This window comes from Portunus trituberculatus, chromosome 8 (assembly GCF_017591435.1).
Source record: "Portunus trituberculatus isolate SZX2019 chromosome 8, ASM1759143v1, whole genome shotgun sequence".
NCBI lineage: Eukaryota > Metazoa > Arthropoda > Malacostraca > Decapoda > Portunidae > Portunus > Portunus trituberculatus.
In genome coordinates, this window is record NC_059262.1 from 366,991 (window position 1) to 388,085 (window position 21,095).

Consider the following 21,095-nt stretch of genomic DNA (forward strand, 5'->3'; position numbering starts at 1 on the left):
ATGAAAACAGAGTCTTACACTCTTGAGACATCTGGGACTACGCACTCTGGCTCGACCATGGTTCACACTTGTTCACGCTACTCATTTCAAAGCTTGTGACTCCGACTTGGATTTTCAATTACGTGAGAATCTCATAGGTTACGTATTATTTAAGCAAATTAATTGTAAAATATAAATATGATAGGATATTTGCACTGTTGCTTGATAATGACAATGTTATAGCAATATTACGAAAGATTTGGGTATATTTTTTAATGGTGTTGTTCTGAAAACTTTGGGCGAACGAACACACAACATCATGGCCTTTTTGACAGTGCGATAATTTGAGGGAATCCACAACAAAAATGTCTCTGCCAATGTAACTACTGAATGACAAGCAGTCAATAGTCGTGTAACAGCTTATCTGGCATATTGTGTATTAATGGATACTGGGTATATTACCTGAAATACCTTATAAAGTAGGAAAATGTGACAGGGGAAGTGATACCTGGGATCTTAAGGGCTCTATTCATCTCTATTATTTGGTCTGAACACCGCCATAGGCGCTCACGTATTATGAAACAATTTAGTTTACCTTTTTAAAGGTCCGTTTCACATACAAACACGAAACTCACATGTGTAGAAGACTTGGTGACCTTGCCGTAAACATAAAAAAATAATTGAGCCGCAAGCGTCTAGTTTGGCCATCAGTTTCTAAGTCCAGTGAGCTCTGCACCAGTCAAGAGTAAACACTAAAATGATTTTCAATTGTTTATAACAGATTTGTGGGTATAAACAGGTATTTGTGGGTAGCAGCATATAAGGATTTCATGGTATCTATAGAGCTAATCCCTCCAATGGGGGCCGCCGTGGTACAGTGGAACCATTCGTGCTTTGGGATCCTAGAGGTCTCCAAGCGCACGGGTTATAATAGGTTAGGTTATGATAGGTTAAAACCCTAGTGTGGTGGGGGGGTCCAGGGGAGACGCAACCCCCACAATTAGGTTACATTAGGTTAGTTTACGTTAAATTAGGTTAATGCCCTAGCGGAGGGGTCCAAGGGGGTGGGCTAAGTTACATTAGGTTAGTTTAATGCCCTACCAGGCAGGGTCCAGTTAGGTTACACTAGAAATTAGGTTATGTTATGTTAGATTAGGTTATGCTTGATTAGGTTAGGTTGGAAAAACTTGAAATATTATGGAAAATTTCCGTAGTTTTTTTTCTTTTTAATGTTCATATTGCGTTTATTTTCCCCACAGGCCCCCAACCTTGTTTGGGGGGTATGGAGGGGATGGAGTGGAAGGGAGGGACAGACTTGTTATAAAGAATTACCAACAGTTTTATTACACTTAACAGATTTACCTGTGACGTCTGTCACAAAATGTTTTTGAACAAGGTAGACACAGATCTGTGCTACAAAAATCATTTGGACATGTGCATCCAGCCTCTGCTGTGTGTACCAGGGCCGTCAAAAACTATTCCCTGCAGAAATTAAATGTGTAGTGTTTTATTTGAGCCTTGTCTTCAATTATCCCATTTCCATAATAATATCTTTACATTATGGTGGAATGATGCTGTACGTCTCAGCTTGGCGTGATCCTACAACTAAAGAGTACAATAGTTTTTGCGGCGAGCGACGAGAGAGATTCGTCTGGCAGTGTTACTATCGTTTTCAGTAGCAGCGTTCGCGTGTAAAAGCGAACGCTTCTGGACCGTTTGCCTTTTGCAAAGTGCTACTGAAAACACCTTTACATACATACATTAGTGTACATTATAATGACTTTGTCTTAAATTAAACTGCTTAACATGTTAACTGCGTATCGGCCCACCCGTGCACTGAGCAGATATTTCACTTGTTGTGTATTGGTACATCTGAGGCCCAAATGTCACTTTCTATAAACTATTACAAACATGAGTATGTAAAAAAACTTGTGCATAAATTTGTATTTTATTATAACTGCAGATGCATTGCTAAGGTATTGGAAAATAAGATAAAAGTGTAAGACAATAATTTTATTTGTTGAAAGAAAAAAATAGAATTCTGAAAAACAAGTAATGTTTGGTGACATATTATTTCAAAAATACAATCAATATAAGAAAATAATGAAGTATTAGATCATCATAATGTTGATCACTAACTACATGTCATGTTTTTCGTTGAAACATGAAATGCAAAGGAGTGGTTGACCCTTACATTCATTGCAATAGGTGGATACTCGCCTAGCCTTGTTTGTGGCCATCTTGCATCCCTCAGACAGTGAGATTTTCTCAAAGCATCCTTTGCATCACTTCCTTGTGTTTTTCATTGGTCCATTTGCTTCCTGTAAGGTATGTTCTTTTCTTGCACCCAATATATCACAGGTCCTCTTCCCTGGTTTTGTAATTTCCTCAGGAATGTTTTTAGTAAGAGAGAGGATTACTGATTCTGTGAAGACAGAGCTGTTGTTGTTGTTTTCGGACTTCGACGATCCCACAGATCCTATGAACCCTGGTGGTGGCCTGTGAGATGATCACAGGCGGGGAAGTTGTCCACACTTCTTCAGGAAGACGCAGGTGAGGCGGAGAACCGCAGCTTGGTGTAAGAAGTGGACGCCCACCGCCGCCAACAAGGTGGGCAGGTCAAAGGTAGACACACCCAAAGCAACAAGGCGATCACGGAGCACAACACGGTGGGAGTGGAAGCAGGGGCAGTCTAAGAGGAAGTGTTCAATGGTTTCCTCGACCGTCCTGCACCATGGGTAGTAGGGGTCCGGTGATAGACCCAGGCGATGCAGGTATGCTGTGAGTCTTGTGTGGCCCAGACGGAGGCGGGTGAGTGCTACATCTAGGATGCGGGACTGTTTCCTGACCCAAAGCTGTGGAGATGAGTCACTACGGTAAAGGCCCATAGAGGTGATTCGGAGTGCGGTGTTGAGTGAAGAGTCCCAGGATGAGTGGCAGAGGCGAGATATGAGCCGTTTGGCAGAATGAGACTGGAGGGCTAGGGGGGTAATGTTTACATGGGTTAAGGCCATCTTGGCAGCAGCATCCACCACCTCATTCCCCCGGATGCCGCTGTGGGAAGGCACTCACTGGAAGGAGATATCCCACCCAGTGTTCAGGAAATGGAGGAAGGCACTCTGGATGGAGTGGACGAGAGTTGTGGCGGAGGATGGCTGCCGGGATAGGAGGAGAGAGAGAGATGAGCGGGAGTTGGTGTAAATTACCACCATGGACGTCGGGTGAGAGGTGCGGAGGTAGATGAGGGCCTGGAGAAGGGCAAAGAGCTCCGTGGTAAGGACATCTGTGTACTCAGGAAGCCTCCATGTCTTACTGATAGCAGTACTGGCATCATATATAGCTGCTGCCGAGGAGGGCAGGGAGGCATCTCTGGAGCCGTCCGTGTAGATCTTGAGGTGGTGGTGATAAATGGACAGGTCCAGCTGTTGGAAGTAGGCTGCTGCTAATCCACTCACAGATGGTTTGGGAGGAAGCCCAGGAACGTGGAGAGCAAAATCATGGGAGACGTCCAGCCATGAAGGAAAAGGTGAGTAGGGGTTGACAGGCTGTGGAGGTGGTGGTGGTAAGTGGAGAATGGTTAGGCTGAGCAGGGCACACACTATTAGTGGCTGACGGGCAGCGGGGAGCCATACAGGAGCTTGCTGATCCATCCCTGAGTTGGAGTGGAGGGTAGAGAGGGGATGGGATGCAGGCAGGCCCCGTATCCTGTAGTATTGTTGGCACAAGGTCATCCGTCTGTGGGTGGACAGTGGAGGAATACCACTCTCTGCTTGTAGAGAAACAACTGGGGAGGATTTCATGGCCCCCATAGAGATCCTCATGGCAGCGTTCTGAATGGAGTCAAGCTTGAGGAGGTTGGAGTAGGCAGCTGACCCATAGAAGCAGCTGGCATACTGTATTTTGGTCCTGATGGTGGTCTTATAGTAGTGGAGGAGCAGGTCACGACTGGCTCCCCAGCGGATGCCAACTATTCGCTTTTTCACATCCAGGCGTTTGTTGCAGGAGGTGCAGAGGTAACTGATGTGATTTACCCAGGAGAGGCGAGGGCCATCCAGCCGCAGTCCGAGGAGGGTGTGTGAGGTTGAGTATGGAACAGCCTCCCCACTTAAGGTGACAGTAGGTGGAGTTGGAAGCTTTCTCATGGTGAAACACATGAGAGAGCTCTTTGAGGCACTAACTTATAGCCGCCAGGTTGTCATCCATGCACCCAAGGCAGTGGCAGCCTCCTGCAGGTGATCCTGAGCCTCAGAAAGTGTGGGTGCTCGACTGACGATGGTAATGTCATCAGCATAGAGGAGAAGGTGAGAGTGGGTAGGAACCAGTAGGTCAGAGAGAAGAACATTGAACAGAAGGGGGCTGAGAATGGATCCCTGAGGGACACCACGATGAATTCCTTGGGAAGGTGACAGTGATGCACCAACAGCCACTTGGAATGAGTGACCGGTGAGGAAGTCGCGCACCCAGGCAAGGGTGGTGCCAGTGATGCCCATGAGTGCCAGCTTGTACAGGATGCCCTCATGTGGTGCCGAATCAAATGCGCCCTCCAGGTCAAGAAAGAGGGCTGTCATGACTTGACGCTGGCGGTAAGTGTCATAGATGTGATACTCAATTTGCCCCAGCACATCCAGGGTACTCCGGTGAGGGCGGAAGCCACATTGCTCCTCTGCTAGCTTGTTGTTAGCTTCTAACCACCAGGTGAGGCGGGTGTTGACTAACCTCTCCAGCAGCTTCCCGATGCAGGAGAGGAGGCTGATGGGCCTGTATGCTGAGGGGAGTGTAGGGTCCTTTCCAGGCTTGTGGATGGGGATGAGGATGGCAGGTTTCCAGGTGGATGGAAACTGCTCTGATTGCCAGCTGCTGTTGTATATTTGTAGGAGGCAGGCATGTAGGGGTGGGGTGATGTGGCGGATGAAGTCGTATGGGACTTTATCAAGGCCTGGCGCCTTTCCGGGTTTTAGTGTAGCTAAGGCTGAGGAGAGTTCATGAGGCTTGAATGGTTGAGCAAGGGATGGGAGAGCTGTAGAGGAGATGGCAGTTTCAATAACTGAAGTAAGGGTTGGAGGCGGACGAAGAGGAGGTGGTAAACCAATCTTGAGGTGGAAGTGTTCTGACAAGATTTTATCTTTTTCAGGGTCAGCCAGTGGGATAGAATCATCATCAGAAAATGGGATGTTCTGAGATACCGATTTGCCCTCCATGGAGCGGAGAAAGGAAGGCTTACGGTCCAGATGGAGTCCCTCCTGTTGTTCTCAAAAACTGTGCTTCCGAACTCGCTCACTGCCTGGTCAAACTCTTTCATCTGTGTCTCTCTACTTCTATTTATCCTTCTTGCTGGAAGTTTGCTCACATTCAACCTGTCCCTAAAAAAGGTGACCACTCCAATCCTTCTAACTACCGCCCTATAGCTTTGATTTCCTGCCTTTCTAAAGCCTTTGAGTCTATCCTTAATAGGAAGATAATGAGGCATCTATCAGCTCACAACCTTCTCTCTGATTGCCAGTATGGTTTCCGTAAAGGCAGATCTACTGGTGATCTTCTTACTTTCCTAACTGAATCTTGGTCATCCTCTTTTAGGGACTTCGGTGAAACCTTTGCTATCGGCCTTGACATATCGAAAGCCTTCGATAGAGTCTGGCACAAATCTTTAATTTCTAAACTACCCTCCTACGGATTCTATCCTTCTCTGTACCTTCATCTCCAGTTTCCTTTCCGATCGTTCTATTGCTGCTGTAGTAGACGGTCACTGTTCTTCCCTAAAACTATCAACAGTGGTGTTCCACAGGGTTCTGTCCTATCACCCACTCTCTTTCTATTATTCATCAATGATCTCCTAAATCTGACTCAATGCCCTATCCACTCCTATGCTGATGACACCACCTTGCATTATTCAACAGCGTTCAACAGACGCCCAACCCAACAACAATTAAATGACTCAAGGCGAGATGCTATAGGACGCCTAACTTCTGATCTTTCACTTGTTTCTGATTGGGGCAGAGAAAACCTGGTTTTGTTCAATGCCTCAAAACTCAATTTCTACAACTATCTACTCGACATAACCTTCCAGACAACTATCCTCTCTTCTTCAATAACACTCAACTTCCTCTCCTCTACATTAAACACACTCGGTCTATCCTTCACTAAAAATCTAAACTGGAAATTTCACATCTCTACTCTTGCTAAATCAGCTTCCAAGAAGTTAGGTGTCCTGTGGCGTCTTCGTCCATTTTCTCTCCTCCCAGCTGCTTGCTATGTACAGGGCCTCATCCGCCCGTGTATGGAGTATGGCTCTCATGTCTGGGGGATCCACACACAGCTTTACTAAACAAGGTGGAATCTAAAGCTTTTCGTCTTATCAACTCTTCTCCTCTAACTGACTGTCTTGATTCTTTAAGTCACCGCCGCAATGTTGCATCTTTATCTGTCTTCTACCGCTGTTTTCATGCTGTCTGCTCTTCTGAACTTGCTAACTGCTTGCCTTCCCCTCCTGCGGCCTCGCTGCACAAGACTCTCTACTTCTTCTCATCCCTATTCTGTCCATCTTCCTAATGCAAGAGTTAACCAGTATCTTCACTCCTTCATTTCCTACACTGGTAAACTCTGGAACTCTCTACCTGTGTCTGTATTTCCACCTGCCTATGACTTAAACTCTTTCAAAAGAGGAGTGTCAAGACACCTCTTACGTTAACTGGACCCTCCTTTTAGATTTTTTTGTTTTTTCTCTTTCTCCTACTTTCCTCTCAACAGGGCCTGGCAACCAGCGGGATTTTTTTTTCCAACACTTTGTTTTCCCTTGGCCAGTGCCCTTGTAATGTAAAATAAAAAAAAAAAAAAAAAAAAAAAAATGGTATGCTTGGAAGAGGAGCGGAAGGAAAGAGTGGAGCAGTGCAGGTCCCATGCATTCCGCTTTGCCTTGAGGATGGTCTTGGCACAGATGGCATCCTACGCCACTGATTCCAAACCTGGCGACGGTCCTGTACTGCCTGCGCACAGGCTGCATCCCACCAGGGCTTCCCAGGGCGGCGTGGACGACGACGAGTGATGAGTGGGAAGGCAGTTGTGCCAGCCTCGCTCAGCACCCCAGCAATGGTTGTTGCGGCTTCATCCAGGGGAAGATGTTGGGTGTCCAGTGAGGAGGGAAGCGCAGCCACATACTGGGGCCAGCCAGAAGAATTGAGCCTCCAGCGGGGCATGCAGCCAGGTTGGGGCCGTGGGGAGATTTGTGGGAGGGAGGCGAGGAGAGGGAGGTGGTTGCTGCCCATGTAAGGTCCAGTGCAGAAGGTGGAATCCTTGAAGGTAGGGTCTCCAAGGAACAGGTCGAGCACCGAGGCGGCACCAGTATGGGGATGAAACCTGGTCGCTAGTCCGGAAGGGCTGAGGAGGGAGACATGTGTTAGATCTAGCAAGGCTTGGAAGAAAGCGTTGCCAGAGGTGTTGTGATGGTGAGGTGGCAGGTCAGGCTCCCAACATGTATGATGGGCGTTAAAGTCCTCCATTATAAGCACTGGAGGCTGCAGGGTGGAGAAGTAGCGCAGAAATTCTCGGTAGCCAGCTGCACCCCCAGGATTGTAGCAGACTGCCACCGTGAGCCAGCCACCACCAAGTCCAACCTTGGCAGCAACAACCTCCAGACGCCCATCTTGAGACTTGGAGGTAGGGAGAGGCGATGAGACGAGGGAGTCATGGATGGCGAGAAGGACTCCTTCACGTCCTTGACCACGATCTTTGCTGATGATGCTGTAGCCCGGAAAGGAGAGGGAAAGATGAGGGGGAAGCCAGGTCTCACATATGCCGACCACAGACGGGAGGGTGTCACCTAAATAGGTTAGGAGTTCCTGCGTTTTGCGGAGAAGGGATCGGGCGTTCCACAACATAAAGGAGAGGGCCATTACAGGAAGAGTGTAGTCAGCATTGTGGAGACAGAGGGCCAGAGGGTGGTGATGATGTCCGGGAAAGACACTCCTTTCCGGTAGAGGTGGTAGCCATGCCAAATGAGGTCGAGGATGCTGGGGAGGAGCTCAGATACAGAGGAAGAATACTGTCAGTGGCTGTAGGCTTGGTGGAGTCCTTGGGTGGAGAGGAGGGTCGAGAAGGTAGAGGTGAGTTAGAATACTGGCCTGGTGCTTGATGAGGGTGATGGTGGGGTGTCTCTGGGTGACGAGCATTTCTGGGAGGGTGGTGGACCTCGGCCTCAACTGTTACAGGCAGGAGCCCGGGCTCAGCATCAGGTACTGGGGTGGGTGGAGGAGGCTGTACACCCGAACGCCTACCTGGCTTCCTCCGATGGTGGGCAACATGGGTAGCAGGTGGTGTAGGGATGTGAGGAGTAGGCATGGTGTCCTCTTCCTGGGCGACAGTAGCAACTTCATTGGGTGTATCTTGTAGAGCAGCAAACCTGTTCCCTGTGGCAACAGAGGCGAAGGAACACCCTGGCTCAACAACCCGAGCAGCCGAGCGGGTTGGGATGGTAGGAGCAGGGGCGGCTGGTGTAGGAGTCTGCCGCTGTGGTCGAGGCAACTGGAGGGCCCTCAGCTGCTTGTTAATTTCAGGAAGGGGTTTGCCGTCATTCACCAGGCGGGTGTAGAGCTGCTGGGCATGGAAGTTGTGGGGGCAATGGAGTGACCGGGGCCCATGGGAACCCCGACAGTGGAAACAGTGGAAGGGCTTGTCACATACCTCACCCTTGTCGCCTTTCCGGGAGGGGTGGGGGCCACTACAGCAGGCACAGCGGACCGAGGACCTGCAGGTATTGATGGAGTGCCCTAACATAAGGCACCCTGGGCAGCGCAGGAGGGGGAGGAGAATGGAGCGTGGGTAGTACACCAACTGGTCAATGGCTATCTTGCTGGGTGGGGAACCTCTCACCTTGAGTCTAAGCCACTTCCCAGTGGCGAAGCATGGCAGGCTATGGGGTGGAAGCCAGGTAAGTTCCACCACCTCATTGCCCTCCAGGACACGGAAGCCGTCCCAGACCTCCTCAAGGGTGGTGTTGTCTGCCAGTGGTCCCACCTTGGCGTAGCGGTAAGTACCACTGTCCTGGTCTGCTCTACGGCAGGTAACAGGCCACTCACCTAGGGTGAAGGAGGACAGCTGTAGCATGGGGATCTTGGAGAGGTTGTGGGCCCATACTGCCACTATTAGGGACGAGCCTAGGGAACGGGTCTCCCCCTTGAGGATGTATTTCCCGAAGCCGGAGTCGTGGAGGACACGGGAAACCTTGGCCGGGTTGGCGAAGAGACGCCCCCCTTCCGTACCTCGGAGCAGGAACGAGGCCTTAACGTACTCGTCCGGGGCTTGGGGATGATCCTGAGCAGTGCAGCAGCGGGACCTTTCCGGGCTGTCATCAGGGGGCGTGTCAGTCTGTCCCCGCTTGCCCGAAGAGATGGAGTCCCACATGTCTACGTCCGCTTCCATCGCGGGAACTTTCCGTGTCAAGTCTCTTCTTCTTCTCCTGTGTTATCTCAAGAGAGTAGCCGTCTCACACTGGGACACAAAGGAAGGCAGAGCAGCTCAAGCAGCGGGTGAACCGGCGAGCTGTTGCCTTGTACAAGAGAGCAGGGAAGAGGTGTGGTCGGCGCGGCGTCCTGGGAAAGAGTCGACAGAGCTGTTGCTGATACTGTTATTGTTTTGAACAGGGGAGTGAGTGGTGCGCGTGTTGTCTACGAGAGGCTAGATCTTGATCTTGATCTTGATTCCACAGGTGTCCCAGGATTTCTCCTGAGATAGGCCTTAGTATCGGCAGCTCCTGGTGTATTCAAAAGCCTGTCGGCTTGCGTGATACGGCAGGGCTTTCAAACTTGGAAAAAAATTACCTTGATAAAACTTTGTTAAAGCGAGTTTGGTGTTCGTTAAACGGGCAGATGGTAGTAAAATGAAACCTTAGTTGTAGCAAAATTTCGTTGTGTGAAGCTTCGTTAAGCGGGGGTTGCCTGTACTGCCAATACTATTACCACTACAACTATTTCTACTACTACATCTAAACTTACAAATACTTCTACCTTCGCGGTAAGGAATTCATCTTGGAGGTTGACCACAAGCCTCTGCTATACCTGTCTACCTTCAAAGGCAAGAATGATAGACTGCTTCGCTGGGCCTTGTCTCTTCAGGCCTACAAATTTAGAGTCGTTCATGTAGCCGGAAAAGATAATCTAGGTGCTGACTTGCTTAGTAGATCCTGTTGATCCTACTGATATTGTGTAATCTACTTGCAGCAGATTCTTGCTTGGGGGCGTGTAAGGGAGATACGCCATGTCGGCTCTTCCTTCCTTTACTAACTACCTTCTATACGCCCAGCCGGCTTCATTATACGCCCCCCCAGGCAGGCCTTTGTTAAGTTTTGGATCTCCGGTACCACGAGGCTTCGGTACCACGAGGCTTGCTACTGGCCTTGGCTCCTCCCACCATGAGGCTTTGGTACCACGAGGCTTTGCTACTGGCCTTGGCTCCGCCCTTTCCGAGGCTACGATGGGAGGCGGATTTTGAGGCAGGACAGACACCAGCCCACCGCCTCTTGGTGCACGCCTCATCTCTCTTCGAGCTGTCTCAGCAGAAGAGCAGCCAGCCTGGGGTCCTGCTGCTTCTCTCCTTATCTTCACCTGCCACCGTTGTCGTCTCCCCTGCCGCAAACCAGCTTCTGGACTTCACCTCCTGGCTTGTTGCTGAGTGGCTTTTCACTGGTGCGCCTTACCCCAGTGACTCAGCACGCTGTCTCCTTGCACACGACAGCAGTGGTTCGGTTATTTGTTATTGTCTGTGTTAATACACTCATTCCGTTTTGTCTTGTTTTCCTTTCCAAAGGGCTAGACTAACTAATCCTGGCTTAACATAATTTATTTTTGAGGGCGAGAGATCGTGGCCTCCCATTTCCCTCACAGTCAGTGTACAACTCAGTGTCAGGTAACTTGTAGAAAATTTTTGTCTTGCACAGTAACTTGGTTGACCTGAAGTCTGTTTCCATGCCATCTGTAATTGGTATCCATTTGTCAAAGTTGCCATGGTTATTTTGTAAACCAGCAATTTTTGCAGTTTCCAGCTTTCTGTAAAACTTGCCCATTTCCACAGCAGGATGTAGCAACAGATGACCAATAACTTTACTTTCTCTTTTTCTGCAACAGCAGAGTACAACACTGCAAAAATTTTCTCAATTATACCTTCTGGTAAGGTGACAGTCATATTCTGCAAGTTAGTAACATTTCCCATATACAGGCAACCCCCGTTTAACGAAGGTTCACACAACGAAATTTCGCTACAACGAAGGTTTCGTTTTACTACCATCTGCTCGTTTAACGAACACTAAACTCGCTGTAACGAAGTATTATCCAGGTAATTTTTTCCAAATTTGAAAGTCCCACCGTGTCATGCAAGCTGACAGGCTTTTGAATACACCAGGAGCTGCTGGTACTAAGGCCTGCCTCAGGAGAAATCCTGAGACACTGTAGAATAAAGATCAAGATCAAGCCTCTCGTGGACAACACAGGCGCTGCCGATACAAAGGCCTGATTCAGAAGAAATTCTGCATCATCTGTAGCATCAAGATCAAGATCACACGCACCACTCACTCCCCAGTCAAAACATAACAGCGTCACCAGCAGCTCATCTTCCCTTGTTCAACTTACCATCAAAACGCCCTGCAATGTGGCCTAACGTTCCTAAGAATACCAGGAAGTGTCTTACTCTCGAAGTGAAGCTGGGTATTATTCACAGACAAGAGAGAGGCCAGAAAACTAATAACATTGCTTGCCACCATCTTGACTCCATCTACTGTCTACTATTTTCAAGTCAGCAGACTCTATTAAGAAGGCTGGTGAGACCGCATCTTCCTTAAAAAGCTAAGAAAACCACCTGAATTCATGACTCTACAATGGATAATATGGGAAGCCTTGTGGAAATGTGGTACATAAGTTTTGTATGCGGTACAATGATGCGCCCTTTGTTTACATTCCACAGGTTGCCGGTTAGTGTATTTCCCGTTTCACTCTCCCTCCCTTCGTAAAGTTAAGATCATCAACATTATAAGTTACGTACATACATACATTAGTGTACATTATAATGACTTAAATTTAACTACCTAAATGTTTAACTTCATAATTTTTACTTTCATTAAACCTTTCACTGTAGGCACTATGATGCACTCTTGCTTTGTTAATTCTGAATGGAAGTTCAAGTCAGGGGTTAAACTTGCTATAATCGGTTCGCTTAACGAAGTTTCGCTTAACGAAGTGTTTTTTAGGAACGTAACCCCTTCGTTAAGCGGGGGTTGCCTGTACTCTATACATTTAGTGGGCACCAGAATAGATTTTTCCTCATTGATACAGAAACTGAGCTTCCTTAACGAGTGCAAAGTATCACTAATACAGTTGTAGCAACCAGACAGTGAACTGCTGCAAATGAGTGTTAACAATATAGCTGATAATGGTGTAACCCAATTCTTGCAGAGTAGCAAAGATTGGTTTCATTAGTTTAGTGAAAAGATGCGGACCTTCTGAAATGTCATTAGCCATACAGGTGAAATGAAAAAACTTCCCACACCATTTAAAACAGAGATACTTCTGTTGTTCCTCTGCTATCTTAATTGAATAGTATTATGAAGTCATCGTAACTTACCCTGCTAGGTGTGCAATGATCGAGGTTCCTCTTAAGCTAAGCTGTTCCAGCACACCGTAAGTCACACATGACCATGCATAGTTGGACAACACATCCTAAGAGGAACCCCGATCATCGCACACTGACTAGGGTAAGTTATGATGATCTCATAAATCTTTTTCATGATTTCAACTTCCTAGTGCCTTGTTATTTATTGTGTACCTATTGTGTGGATTATCTTTACCTACACTGAGTACCCTGCACTTGTTGATGTTGAACTACATTTGCTATTTACCCGTCCAACTTTTCTACCTATCCAAATCTGCCTGTAAGGCAACAGCATCTGAATCTGACCTAATCAATCTACCTATTTTTGTGCCATCTGCAAATTTACTAATATCACTACTAATTCCACTATCCAAGTCATTAATGTATATCAAAAATAACAATGGCCCTAAAACTGAACACTGGAACCCAACTTATTACTTGACCCCACTCAGAATTAGATCCATTAATTGCTACCCTGTCACCTATCACCTAACCACGCTTTAATCCAGCCTAATATTTTACCCTCTATCCTGTGCGCTCTAACCTTTCTTAAGAGCCTCTGATAAGCCTCACAACTGTCCCGATGATGCCAAAATACGTCTCATTGTGTTGAAGGGGTAACATTAAAATGTGATATATGCAAAATACGTCTCATTGTGTTGAAGGGGTAACATTAAAATGTGATATATGCAAAATACGTCTCATTGTGTTGAAGGGGTAACATTAAAATGTGATATATGTGAAAACTTTGCACGACCCACCAATGGGTTGCATTGCAACAGTGGGTAGTAACCAATGACCCACCAGTGGGCTGCATCACAGTTAATGTGTTAAACAGAAACTCTGAACATGAAAATCATGGCTAAACCGATTATTGATTTGTGTAATAGATCAGATTGAAATTCATGCACTAAGTCATGTACACATTTTTCACAAGAGGTAAATTACCAGCTGTAACTTACATGCACATCTGTATACAGAAAAATCTTGAAAAAAAAAGACAGACATATCTATGTATACAGTAAAATAACAAGGGAAACTCACCATTTTGGCATATATGCGAGTGTGGTAGAGAGCACGAGCCAGAGACTCCTGGGCCCCAGCTAATTGACCTAGGCGGATGCGAGCCTCTCCACACACTAGATAACCCCACAGAAGGGTGTGATGCACCTGTCAGAAGAAGACAAAAGACTAAAATACAAAAAGCTTTTTCTATGTTTTAAGGTTAATTTTTGCTCTTAATTTGATGGACAATCAATCCTCCACTAAAACAAATTTTGTCACATACAACCTTAAAATACAGCTTTTCTCATTCTTTACAACTGCCTGCCTACCACCAGCTCTCTTAACATGTTAACCGCATTTGGCAACTTAGCACACTCGCCTGCACCACATAACCTTCAATACCCGACCACTCCAGTGTCCGTTGGATTTTTGCAGAGAGAAGAGGTATGTATCATTGTGAGAGCGTGGCCTGTAGTATAGAGCATTAAAATCCAGGGTACAAATATATACCAAATTGCGGACCAGTAATTTTTTTCCCCTTCTATCGCATATTGGTACATCAGAGTGCCAGGCATAGGCTATAGCATATGATGATATATTCATGTTCTGCTATTTGGTGTAGCTTTATGATGATGGTAGGAAGGATGATGCGAATAATTATAGACCGATCAGTTTAACTAGTATAGTATGTAAGATACTAGAGAAAATCATTAAGGGTAGTATTTGGGAGCATTTAAATGAGAATAGATTAATTAGAGATACCCAACATGGCTTTAGATCAGGGAGGTCCTGTCTTACAAATTTGCTCGATATCTTAGAATATATTACCAAGGAGTTAGATGATGGAAATAGCATAGATGTTATATATCTAGATTTTAGCAAGGCATTTGATAAGGTACCCCATAGGAGGCTAGTGTACAAATTGAGACTACATGGGATACGGGGTAGGTTAGTTGATTGGATTAGTGAATGGCTTTCTGATAGGAAACAAAGAGTAGTATTAAATGGGGCAATGTCTGAGTGGAAGGAAGTGGTTAGTGGGGTACCCCAAGGATCAGTGCTAGGACCTCTTCTTTTCTTGGTGTACATTAACGATTTAGATATAGGAATTAGTAGCAAAGTATCAAAGTTTGCAGATGATACTAAGATAGCATGTGCAGTACAGGGTGAAAAGGACAATTACAGAATACAACGAGACCTGGACAGGCTGATAGCATGGGCAGACAGGTGGCAGATGAAGTTTAATTCTAAAAAGTGTCAGGTTATGCATTTAGGTAAAGACAACACAAACTTTAGCTATGAGATGGAGGGATGTTGGCTAGAGGCAGTAGAGGAGGGAAAGGATTTAGGAGTAGTGATAGACAGAACTATGAAATTTTCAAACCAATGTTTAGAAGCAAGAAATAGGGCAAATAGGATCCTGGGTTTTATAAATAGAAATGTTAGTTATAAAAGTAAGGAAGTGGTGCGTAGCTTATATAATTCCTATGTTAGGCCCCATTTAGAGTATTGCATACAGGCCTGGTCACCCCACTATAGGCAGGATATCAACATGTTAGAAGCAGTTCAGAGAAGAGCAACTAGGATGATACCAGCATTAAAGCGCCTGGAGTATAGAGATAGATTAAAGGAATTAAACATGTTTTCATTTGAGAGGAGATGTATAAGAGGGGATATGATAGAGTTATTTAAAATGTTTTCAGATACGAACTACATAGATGTGAGATCTTTCTTTACCTTAGAGGAGGGAAATAGGACTAGAAATCATGGCAGGAAGATTAGAAAGCAAGGCTGCAGGTTAGATATAAGAAAATATTTCTTTAGTCATAGAGTGGTAGACTTCTGGAATGCATTGCCAGAGACGGTTGTAAATAGCACTAGTTTGACAATGTTTAAAAACAGATTAGATAAGCACTTAAATTTATTAGATTTATGATTATGTATAGCACTGCATGATAGTTTTTATAAGAAATTTACTATAGTTAAACAAGACATGATCCCCATGTATGGGGACCACAAATTGTAGAGGATTTCGCTGCAGGACTTACCCCTGTTAATGGGCCAAATATTTAGAATTAGTATATAATGTATTGTGTACTTGTAAGTGTATCTTTAAGTACTGATGACGAGGTCGCTGTGCGACAGATACAGGATAACCTAGATGGGCCCTGGTGGCCCTTTGTTATCCTATTATTTATGTTAGGTTAGGTTATGTTATATTTGAGTTAGTTTTGATACAATAACTTAAATTTTGATAAACTGTGCAAAGGAAAACCGATAATTTTTTTTTTTTTCTCTCAGCAGAAATGAACCCAGCTGTCTTTTACGAAGGACAATCATACTTCATCTGATGATTCAGATGTTTTTGTCAGTAATTCAGACAATCCAGATGATGATCTCTCTGAAGAGAGTGATTCTAAAACAGATGAAGAGCAGGATGAACAAATTCAACCACCAAATGGAAAATATTCAAACTCAGGAAGAAATGGAAACATCAGCACACAATCTGAATGGTTGCCTGTATCTTCAAAACAACACATGCATGCCTTTACTGGCAAGGAAGAAATGAGCATCACTATCAGCAACGCAGATGACAAAACTGAGGTGCTGCCTATTGATGATCTTTGTATCTGATGACTTCATTGATATGATTGTTCAAGAAACCAATACAACAAGAAATTGATGCTGCAACAGTAACACGTAGGTCACCACTGGTGTCATGGAAATCTACCAACAGACATGAGATAAAGATTTTTTTTTGGCATTGTGATTTACATGAGATTAGTTGTAAAGCCTGAAATTTAACTCTACTGGTGTAAAAGTATGTTATATGATGATCCCTTTGTACCAAAGCTAATGTCTAGGGAAAGATTCAAACTTCTGTACGGATTTTTGCATTTTGTAGACAACACATGTCATCCAAATTCTCAAGATAAATTGTACAAGGTCAGATCACTGATTGAGCTACTTGCTAACTACTTTAAAACTGTGTACAAACCTGGCTCCAAACATGTTGTTGATGAGAGCATGGTGCCATTTAGAGGGAGATTAGGCATCAAACAGTACATTCCAGGGAAAGCTAACAAATATGGAATGAAAGTGTACAAAGCTTGCACACCTGAGGGATATACATGGAATCTAGAGGTTCATGTAGGGATGAGTGATAAGATTGCTGATCTAAATGCAACTGAATCACGTGTGGTAAAATTATGTAATGAAATGTTAGGTATATCTACACTGATAATTATTACACCTCAGTCACCCTGGCAGAGTACTTGTTGGGCAGAAGACTTACATTTGTGGAAATGTTAGAGCAGGTAGGAAATATTTGTGCCAAGAAGTAGTAAAAGCAAAGTTGAAGGTGGGAAAAATGAAAGCAGCAGAAAACAGACGAGGTGTGAAGTTATACAAGTGGAAAGATAAGAGAGATGTCTTGACACTATCAACAGTACCTGAGCAAGGTAATAACTTAGTTCCAAGTGGAAAGAAAAACAGAAAAGGAAAAGAGATTGTAAAACCTAAAAGTGTCATTGAGTACAATAAAGCAAAAAAAGGTGTTGATGTTGCTGATCAACTCAATTCCTACTACTCGCCACTCCGCAAATCAAGGAAGTGGTACAAGAAGCTGGCTCTGGAAAAGATTGCTGGGATATCAGTGACAAATGCTCAAATTCTATACAATAAATACTGCTCAGCAAAGCAAGTATGCCTAAAAACCTTCACAGAATCAGTAATCCTCTCTCTTACTAAAAACATTCCTGAGGAAATTACAAAACCAGGGAAGAGGACCTCTGATATATTGGGTGAAAAAAAAGAACATACAGGCAACCCCCGTTTAACGAAAGTTCACACAACGAAATTTCGCTACAACGAAGGTTTCGTTTTACTACCATCTGCTCATTTAACGAACACCAAACTCGCTTTAACGAAGTTTTATCCCGGTAATTTTCTTCCAAATTTGAAAGCCCCACCGTATCATGCAAGCTGACAGGCTTTTGAATACACCAGGAGCTGCTGGTACTACGGCCTGCCTCAAGAGAAATCCTGAGACACCTGTAGAATAAAGATCAAGATCAAGCCTCTCGTGGACAACACAGGCACTGCTGATACAAAGGCCTGACTCAGAAGAAATTCTGCATCACCTGTAGCATCAAGATCAAGATCAAGATCATACGCACCACTCACTCCTCAGTCAAAACATAACAGCGTCACCAGCAGCTCGTCTTCCCTAGTTCAACTTACCACCAAAACGCTCTGCAATGTGGCTTAACGTTCCTAAGAAGACCAGGAAGTGTCTTACTCTCGAAGTGAAGCTGGGTATTATTCACAGACACGAGAGAGGCCAGAAAACTAATAACATTGCTTGCCACCATCTTGACTCCATCTATTGTCTACTATTTTCAAGTCAGCAGACTCTATTAAGAAGGCTGGTGAGACGGCATCTTCCTTGAAAGCTAAAAGAACCACCTGAACTCGTGACTCTACAATGGATAAAATGGAAAGCCTTGTGGAAATGTGGTACATAAGTTTTGTATGCGGTACCATGATGCGCACTTTGTTTACATTCCACAGGTTGCCGGTTAGTGTATTTCCTGTTTCACTCTCCTTCCCTTCATAAAGTTAAGATCATCAACATTATAAAGTTATGTACATATATTTGTTAAATGTCCTTGTCACTCCCCAGTCCCTCTGTCGGGTTTGTTATATATATAAGTATTAAGGGGCGGATATCCTATTGTCATGGCTGCCCCAACCCAAGTAAACCGGCTCACTGCTACTCGCCGCTCTCTCCCGCTAACCTGGTGACGTCACAGTTGCTGCGTGCAGCTAAGCGGCGCATAATTTAACTCAGGTGCTCCAATATTAACACACTCATCCCTTTTTTTTTATTCCAAGTACCCCTATTTCCCATGCCCCTTCCCCCTGACTGCGTCGAGCAGACGGTCGATGGAAGCCCCTTTCTTTGTTAAGCAATTAGCTAATTGAGCCATGCTATCCACCCACCATACATCCTCTATCTCTCCCCTCTCCAACATGCCCCGAATCACAGCAATATCGATTCTCAACCTCTTGTCTTCCACACCCTTATAGGAGTGGAGTGCATCCACCAAACTTCGGTTGTCCACATAACACCTCACTCTCAATTTTCCACAGCCTGTCATTTCATCCAAAATCGTCACCAAATATACTGCAGCCTCTGCACAGTCCAACAGGGCCAGTGTCTCAGCAGAAAGAGTTGACTTTACCACCCTTCTTATTTTCCTTGACTGCCAGTATACGGGACAACGCCTTCCACTTTCATCCCTTATGAATATGACAAAACCACCTTGTGATCCGTTACCCTCCAGATTCCCAAAAGAAGCATCCGAAAAACATTCTACCCAACACCTTTCAAGCCCTCTTAGCCTAGGCATATGTAACTTCACACGAATTCCTTTGACCCTGTTTATTACCTTGTTCAGTCTCAACATCTCAGACACTGTAGCCTTATTACTTAGACCGCTCAACTCGCTTACATCAAAGGATATATCAGGTCGGGTATGCGTAGCAATCCAATTCAATTGCCCCAAAGTTGCTCTATATTCAGACCGTCTGACAACTCATTTGCTTTTATCATAGACCTCAGTTTCCCAACCTTTACTTCATTCAGGGTGGCCGCATACTGGTTTTGATCCAGCGTCACACTCCCGTCCTCATTCGAAGTAACACTCAACCCCACATACTTAAATGCCTTAGACTCTGAACTGCCCATTACAAAAATCTCATTCAGCTTGTCCATTATACATCTTTTGAACAAATCTGTTCCAGCCCAGAATAGATCATCCACATAGACACAAAGTATACCCTCAATGTTACCATCGACAGGCCATGAGAACAATGCCGGATCCAGGGACGACACCTTTACTTCAAGGTCAATTAGTTGGCATCTCACCCTCAGATACCAGTGTCTAGCTGCATCACAGAGTCCATATACTGTCTTCTGTAGCCTCCACAAACGACCATGATCAAACTCTGGTGGAGGTTTCAAATAGACTTCCCGATCGATCTTATCCCCCTGTAGGTATGCTGCCTTTACGTCCAGAGAATGACACTGCCAACCGTGATTAGCCGAAATCAACACAGCCAATCGTATGGCTTCCTTTGAGCATGTTGGAGAGTCCTTACGTAAGCTGTCCGTCTCCTCCTCAAAACCCCTTGCCACTAATCTAGCCTTCACCACGTTCTTGCCCCCTTTAATTTTCTCTGTAATCACCCATCTCACTGACATGGCCTTTTGACCAACATCCTCCACCTCCTCATACACTCCATTCTCAATCCAACTATTAATCTCCATCTCTTTAGCAGTCAAAACCTCATCAGAATTAAAGAAGACTAATAACCACATCATCACTCACCACCTCCCAAGACTTGAAATGCCTTTCCAAATCTGCCCATGAAACACTCCCATCTGAATCCCATTTAAAATTATAGCGATCCTTATATTTGCCAGTCGCCTTCCCTGCTCTACTTACCACTTTGCCTGTCACCACCTCATCAGTTTCCCACAAGACACCTTTTATACGCGTCCCAGCCTTCAACCCTGAGGGCCTCTGTGACTCTTCGCCAACATCCTCCTCAACAGTCTCTGCCTCTGCACCATCTGGAAACACTTCCACCACATCTTGGTCCTCTTGAATGACCACTTCACCTGTATCACCTTGATCAACCTCAAAATCCGAATCCCCTGAATCACTTTCCTTCTCATCGTCCTCCTCACTTATGCCCGGCTCATCATTTTCCTGGTGATCTACCTCCATTCTAGGTGTCACGACCTCGCCACCCGACTTCGCCCCGAACTTCTCATCGCATCCTGGTTCGCCATGTGTCACACGGGTCAGTCTGCACTCATGAACCCGTACATACACCCCTCCATGTCTGACCAGAAACTGCTTACCATCCCGGCCAATCACAATCCCAGGACCATGCCACACATTGCTGTCATTTCTCTTATAGTAAACCTCATCCCCATTTCCTATGAGTTCACCATCACTCGAACGGATATTATGTCTCAAAGCTCTCGCCAAACGCTCACTCGACTCGGCCTTAATAAACTCCCTCCTAGCGCTGTGCAAGGCATTCAAGTTCATACGCACCATCTCTGATCCTTCCACCTGGCTAAGTGCGGGTGGATTATTGTTGACAATGTTTGGCAGGCTCGGATTACTACTACCAAACACTAGCTGATTTGGTGCAAAACCCAAATAGCTAGATAGTGCATTCCTTGCAGACACCGCCCAAGCCAGAGCCATCTGAATGTCACACCCAGCATCCGCCACAATCTTGTCTACAATATCTCCAATAACGGCATTAGCCCTTTCACAAACCCCGTTACTCCAGGGTGCTTCAGCAGATGTAGTCATAACCTTTATGTTAAATTTCTCGCCAAACTCCCACATCTCACTGTTATTGAATTCGCCCCCATTGTTGGTCAGTATTTTACTAGG

The 21,095-nt window shown here is 45.3% G+C and overlaps 1 protein-coding gene across 7 annotated transcripts in view; it reads right to left on the reverse strand.

The window, feature by feature from the left end:
• Positions 1 to 21,095, reverse strand: part of LOC123501140 (tetratricopeptide repeat protein 23-like) — a 325,403-nt gene that overhangs the window by 168,320 nt on the left and 135,988 nt on the right. For all 7 annotated transcript variants that reach the window (XR_006673573.1, XR_006673574.1, XM_045249726.1 and 4 more), the window contains exon 6: positions 13,651 to 13,776. Coding sequence is in view for 5 of the 7 variants with exons in the window: in XM_045249726.1 (XP_045105661.1) it covers positions 13,651 to 13,776 (126 nt within the window). In the remaining 2 variants the exon portion in view is untranslated. The remainder of the gene's footprint in view (positions 1 to 13,650; positions 13,777 to 21,095) is intronic.